Below are 7,407 nucleotides of genomic sequence, written 5' to 3'. Positions count from 1 at the left end.
AAAACCACGGGCGGGTGTACACCCGACTGTGTAGCCCTCTGCCAACGTTGTGACGACATCATGAAGAACTCAACAAACCGTTGGACCAACAAGGCGATCGCGGCAATGGCCGGGCGCCAATACTACTACCAACTGGTTATGGGTAAACCGCCAACCTCAAACCGAGACACAGCCAGACACGACAGCTTCAATCGCTGCTTGGAGTCTACATCAATCCGGCTCTGTGCTATGATTGTAACGAATACGTATATGTTCACATTGCTCGACTACCGCATCGACGGCTGTCTCTGCCCTGTCTGCCCCGGTAGCCACAAGTTCACTACCAGCCACTTTACCTACATCCAACAACTGATTCGACGCATTCTGGTAGGCCCAAAACTGCCGCCCATTGGCCCTGACATCCTTCAGCAAATACAAGAGTGCCACGACTTCCACGGTATCTGGACCCTCCACGAACACCTTGGATCTTTTCTCCAGCATGTTGAAGAACCACCGTACCCTCACCCGTCCCTGACACATCAACAGATGTTCCCCAGGTTAATCACGCTGTTGAAGTACTACTTCCAAATTTCAGTTCAAACCAAATCATCGCGCTTGTTGGTTCCGCCTGTGATACTTCCGATCCAGGCCAGCCAACACATACCGAATTTATCCGTGGTTTGGTGCGGCATTGGCTTACCCCCATCCTCGCTCCTCGACCGGATTATGACGAATAAATTGGTCCTTCTCGGTATTTCATATTCTGCACTAACTCATTCCGCGGCACTACACGGCGCAGACCCGATCCGTACCACAGAGGTGGGTACTCTACATAGTAGGTCAGCAAGCGAATATATGGAACATTCGATAGTAACAGTGTTTTGTCAACACCGGCCCGAATTGACTCAGCGCATATCTTCCATTGTCGACTCACTTGGCCCAAGCTTTAAGCGGGAATTTACTGACCACTTTTTCCCATCAATCTTTCCTGAACCACTACAGCGACTATGAGAGCCATACCATATGTCCATATATTGTAACATACATACTTGTCATTTTTGAAATAAATAATATTATCCCTAACAATTTGTATATGTACTACACTAAACGATGAGACATACATGCGGCACAGATTATGAAAGTCGTCGTGATGCATAGTGCTGGTTGATATCAGGGTATGGCAGATCTACCAGCAATCGCACATTTGTGAGAACGTATTGGATTACCTCACCAAACTTTCAATTTTGTTTAGTAGTGCGCTTGTATATATACTGCAACACTATGTAAGGCAATACTTGCTCGCAATGTAATACAAATAGGAGTAAAAAAGTAGTACTCTGTTTATGAAGAGCACACTGACTTCGATCAATATTTGGTTTTGTAACGGAAGTATCAGTAGATACTTTCCCCAATTCCGAGACATGAGGTAATATCAATCCTGTCAAGCATCACTATAAGTATATTCCAACGCATCAGCCTACTAAATTGATCATATCCATATATGTTATTAAATCCGTTCGCACTACGCTATTGCGATGAAATGGTAACCAGTTTTTGTATGGTATCTGTACAACTAACTGAGATCGAGCAATGATATCTGTCATCTTGAATCAAAGATTCTGTCAGAATTTATCGTGTTCATATGAAGTTTTTGTCTGATGTTCATCACCGAAAGCGTAGCTGTAGAGTCCCTATTTCTTTTATTGAACTTGAAATCTGTCCGGAACGCTTTCTGTCCGGAACGTTTTTTCCTCATTTGTAGGCCCCAAAGAGGTCCCTGAGGGATCCGAAACTGAATTTTGTTTCAAAAAATAGAGCATACTTTTGTGGGTACGCTAGACCGTTATTTGTTGACGGCTGAAAAGAAAAGTTGTTTTTATAAAAAAAGGCCGGGGGGGGGGGCTTTCCCCGCCCCCTCTCCCCGGTGGGTGAGTGTGTTTTATGTGTGAGCGTGTGTGACTGAACAACAGTGCGTATTTGTGTGTGTGTGTTGAGTGAAAGTGAGGGAGAAAGAGTCTATCGTGAAATCTCACCCTTCACCCTCAGCCCTCAGCCCTCAGCTCACCCTGTGCGGATATATCCACAATTTACTAGCTACCCTCTTTAAAGAATCGCTTTTGGTATCTGTGGCGCCCCAGCCGTGTTTTATTGGATATTCTTTGAATTGTGTTTTTTTTTTCTCTCGGAAATTCAAGACGTGTGCGGCTCGCTCCAGGCAAGAGCGGCAGACTCAGTGGTCGCAGGCGAAAGCCTCAGGCGTATTGTCGCAGGCCAGAGTCGCAGTCGCAAGACTCCGTCGCAGGTGTAGTGGTCGCAGTCTTAACACCTCTCAAATTCAGAAAGTTTACGTCGGTTGAATCCGGCCTGTTAGCTGCCGCTAACCGGAGGGTGATTGACAGAATAGGTGGAAACGACAATAATGCGTACCCTAATTGGAGTAAGCAGACTTGTCGTATTGTCCAGTACGGTCTCATGAACCTGTCCTATGTCCCTAGGACATAGGCACCTGTTTGTCCTGTATCTCCTACCGAATTACAATTGCAACGAACATGTCTTGATTCTGATAAATCCGGGAAAGGTATGGGGCCCAATTTTTTACTTACATTATTATCCTAAAGCCCCAGAAACGACAAAAGACCATATGTTAGAACACACTCCCGACAAATTAGACGGTTCGTATGGATACAACCTACAAACCCCGGTATGATAGCCTACATTGGCGATAAAGCGATAGTTCCTTCGTTGTTGAATTCCTATCTCGTCTTTATATCACCACATGCAACCCCTCAGAGTTCAAACTCGTCATATATGAGCAAAATTAACACTCATAGGTAGCAAGCGTATGTGCAAGCGTATGTGCATTCAATGCCCATCGACCGCATAAGCAAGGACAATTGACTGTGTGTTCATATGCTGTTGTAGTACATATGTACAGCCAATTATACTGGATAACTATTGTAACACTCTGAATAGCTAGTATATAATTTCCTACACGAAATAGACAGCATATACCGCGAAGCAACCATAGAAAGTTAGATAAACTATCCGTTGGACGTGTGTAAGAGCTCAGATTTTGTGTATGGTCGTTTGCGATTGTGTCCCTGCTCCGTTTGCTGGTCGTCCGAGTCTATCCGAGCCGTAATGGTGTTGACCGCCTCGTATTGCTATCCATATGTGACGTGGCTTCTACATCAACGCCTGCTTTCTTGGTTCTTCACCTTAGTCTTCTGATACGCAACTTCTTGATGAGTACTTCTGACGGAAAGTCCTCAGGATAGTTATCCGTCGCTACCAATCTGATGTTGTAGACTACTTACTATACAATACGCCATACCTTACTGTCCTATTAGCATTCATTGCCTCTATTTTCATATATGTGGTAGATACTCAACTGAGATCTTCTATGTCGCCCGTTTAACTGCTGTGCTTTTAGTGGTAGTCCTCAGGATAGTTCTCCGTCGCTACTAATCTGATGCTGTAGACTACTACTATACACAACGCCATACTTTACTGACCTATTAGCATTCATTGCCTCTATTTCTATATATGGTAGATACTCAGCTGGGAACTTCTATGTCGTCCGTTTAACTGCTGTGCTTTTAGTGATTTTGATTGCCTATGTATGTACTGTTATGCTAGAGTACTACTATGGGTCCGCCCCCCTTTTCAGATTGCGACTAGCCTCTGTTTCTTCACCTCTACACTGACATCCACATCGCATACACTTATTGCAGTCATCGCAAGTACGCAACTTGCATTTGCAAGCCACTGTGCTTCCTAGCCGAGGTCATGAAATCCTATTCTACTCGATGTGCATTAAGTCGCTATTTTCACATTTATTGACCTCTATCCTCCATTATAAGACCAGTTCTGTGTATAGATGTCACTTTTGGGCAATACTAACAACTACACAATCATTACATGCAACGTAGTGGTGTTTATAGATACAAAATTCACTTTTAATCATGCTCACAATCGATACAATTATATACACACAAAGTACCTATGCTACACGATACTGTTTTTGTGGCGGGCAAATCTTTAGGCCTGACCTGAAGTCTGACCCATATCAAAATTCAATCTTCTAGTGTTCACGGATCGCGACATAGGACATTATTAAGTTGGCTGTTTAGGAAGTAAGGATTGTTGCACTTGAACTGCTCGTACGCATACACATTTTACCCTTCTACGTATGACCACGGTCACCCCTACCTTCTGAATCCCTAAGCAATTTAGAGACTATTGTATCTTTTCCTACCCACAGGTTTTTGTTGGCCAGTTCAACCTTCCCCACCAACCCTCCAATACCGACCAACAATAACAGCCTCCATGTTGATATTTAAGCCCCGAAATATGCAGCTGAATACTTCGGAAACAATCAGTATTAGAGTTACCAACGACGAAGTCATCGAATCAAGGTAGCAGTGTAAGCCATATTAACCCTTCACCGTCGACGATCCACTGAATGCCTCCTGTCCACTGACTTTTAATGGCCAGAATCCCCCTTTGCCGATAACATCTTTCTTGGTCAGTTCATTTGTTATTTTATCAATGTGACCTAAAGTGCATACATCAGACCCGGGTAATAGTTTCTGTGCGACCATATAATAATTCGAAGCACCGACAGTCAACGACCATTTGGATTGCGTTTCGCTCAAATATTCGTTTTGATTTTCGATGTCCTCCAGATTTAGCGCTAATGCTTGCATCTGAAGGGCTCGCAGACCGTCAGACGCAAAATGACAAACAGCAAACCCATTGCTTTCAAACATATGAATAATAGCCATAGGTGAGTAGCGATAAAAGTCACCTGGAACTAAATGATATTGGTATGAAAATGGTACTGTAAAAAGAACAACGCCCCCGGGGGAAACGAGACGTGCTAGATTTGGCATGGCTTTCCAGAAATATGGTATATGTTCGAACACTTGCGTAACAATGGCAAAATCTAGCAGCTCGGTAGGTACATGCACCATGGACTCCCCCAAATCACCTTCCACAAGGCCTATGGTGTCATTTGTTGCTTCGCGAAATTTAGGTGTCATACTGTACTCGTAGTTATAATTTTTTTCGCAACCCGGAAACCTGCTTATGTAGCTCGCGGACCAGTCTATGCAGCGCGGTCCGAGACTTCTACCCACTTCACTATTTGCTACCTCTGATATAAATAAATCCAACATGGAGCGAGGGGCAGATTTTCCGCCTTGCTTGAATGCTTCTTCATCCTTATCCAGCTCCCAAACCTGCATTAAACTCTGAGCAAGGTTCTGTCGAGCTTCATAGACCGTTTTCGGTGGGGTATTTGTTTTTGGGCATCTCGGCAATTCTAAGGAGTTAGGATCTACAGAACTGACAATGATCGTATGTCCAAAATAGACCCCGAACGCAAATGCAGTAAGAGTGAATAGGAATTTTACATATTGTCGTCTATATTCTGAAGTTTGAAGTCCCATATTTATTTATTTGACAACAGTCTCCTGTTACGAATATAAATAACCCCTCGTTTTGTTCAGAATGAACTCTTCGAAAAACAGATTATGAGGATTCATTTATAGTAAAGATTTGCATGGCGATTGTACATTTTTTGTCTTTTTTTTTTTAGAACCTTTAAGGTTCCTCGAATTTTTTAAAAGTTCGGTCCTTATTCGCCAAATCCAAAATCGGCCCAAAAATGATTATCACCCACAGGGTCATAAACGCTGTGATGCGTATTTTGTACGTGAATTGTGGAATTCTGTCAAAACTGGAAATTTGGAATATACTGGGGACTTTCAAATAGCAGACATCCCCACACCTGGTGGACCAATGAATATTGATCTTTAGAATCTTCAATTGTATTGGTCAATTTTGGAATATACAACCTAGATAGTTCTGATGATAATTCGTACTGCATTCTTATACTAAATCCTAATTTAGGACTACTACCACTGTCGTATTTAACTGTGATTACTTCTATGAAGTGTGGCGAGGAGAACGGGTCTAAAACGGCGAAGCCTACCGAGCTCGGCTCACCCCCTGCGGGTAGTCATGTTTACAACAAGTTATCACAATTTCGGCGCCAAAAATTCAAATTCCCAAATCCGGTAGTAGAAGCTTTATTTAGGATTACGATACAAGCAGTCTTTAGTCCTCTTCGTCCTTCTGTTCCTTATATTCTTAGTGGAAGTCTGAACTCTAACGCTGGACGTGGAATGCTTATATAGTCCGCGGGCACCTATCTCTATAACGAACTTGTACTACTAACAACCTAGGCTATAAACTATAACTATAGCACTCGTAGTGAAGGGAAAGGCACGGACCTAGAAGCCCCTCTTCACGATGCTCTCGAACTTTCTCATGACGTCATTGTCTCTATATATTCGTAGACATTTTGCTTTGTTCGTGAAAATACGTAGACGATTTAAGTACGAGCCATGCAGAATCATTCAAAAATTATCAGGACCTGGTTGTATACGAATAACCCTGGCTTGGGCCCTGAAATAAAAACCCGATATGTGTTTCCGGAATCATGACTCATCATTCGGGGCCCGCCAAAATTCACGGCACCTTAGTCTCGAAAATTCATTAGGAATCTCGAAAATCCTGCACGCCCACCAGCCTAAGGATGTGCCGGTGCTAATCGGTTCTGGCATCTATTATTCTCATCATTGACGAACTGACGGATGCCCTTAATGTATGACTTGAACCGATCCCTAGACTTTCGAGATTTCTTCATAAAGTCCTCCTTAACATTATTGATCACAGTAAACCAAGATTGTTTACCAAACATACAACTACGATAAAATGCCGGAGGCTCGACAATGTTTATCCCAGCATCAACCAAGGAGAGAATCTGAACTCAGCGAGGGACACAAAAACATTACAGATGGAAATTAATCTCGGAGCCGAAGTGCCGGGAGTACACAAACATCATTATAGAAAATCTCTGATGAGCATAAGGGCATCCCTTTTAGTATCGTATTTTGATGTGTTTACTACATTGGTCGGGAAAGAATTGTTCGTTGTTCGTGGTCGGTATGATGGGGATCATTTTAAAAACCGACGTATAAGGCGAATCGTCAAGATGCAGCGGACTCTTACAAGGAACAGAAGAAATAGTACATGCAGGAGTAGACAGCACTTATCAGGCATCGTGCAAGTACACTCAAGTTGGTTTGAATAGGGAATTTGTTTTTGGTTTTCCAACTTCATAACCGATGTAACTACCTTGGGCTTCAAGGTTATACTTGGGAACCTTGACCTGAACTTCCTGGCTGCAGGCCTCGGGTTCGATTGATGTTGGAGTACAGTGGTCCGAAGGTTGGATTAAGGAGCATTCAGAACGCTAGAATACGACAGGCGGTTGATCATTGACCACGCTTCGAGTCTATCAGCAACTCTTAACTACTGGACCGGTCAAGTACTGCAAATATTTCAACCAGTATAGGT

General features: G+C 43.2%; 1 protein-coding gene across 1 annotated transcript; it reads right to left on the bottom strand.

Moving 5' to 3' along the window:
* Positions 1-3,800: 3,800 nt before the first annotated feature.
* Positions 3,801-5,489, bottom strand: SARC_11640 (hypothetical protein). The gene has a single exon (XM_014294268.1). The coding sequence runs from the start codon at positions 5,430-5,432 to the stop codon at positions 4,416-4,418; it is 1,017 nt and encodes a 338-aa protein (XP_014149743.1). The 5' UTR covers positions 5,433-5,489; the 3' UTR covers positions 3,801-4,415.
* Between the last annotated feature and the right edge of the window lie 1,918 nt (positions 5,490-7,407).

Source organism: Sphaeroforma arctica (genome assembly GCF_001186125.1).
Source record: "Sphaeroforma arctica JP610 unplaced genomic scaffold supercont1.1802, whole genome shotgun sequence".
NCBI classification, from domain to species: Eukaryota; class Ichthyosporea; order Ichthyophonida; genus Sphaeroforma; species Sphaeroforma arctica.
This window is presented reverse-complemented; position numbering and strand designations above follow the sequence as displayed.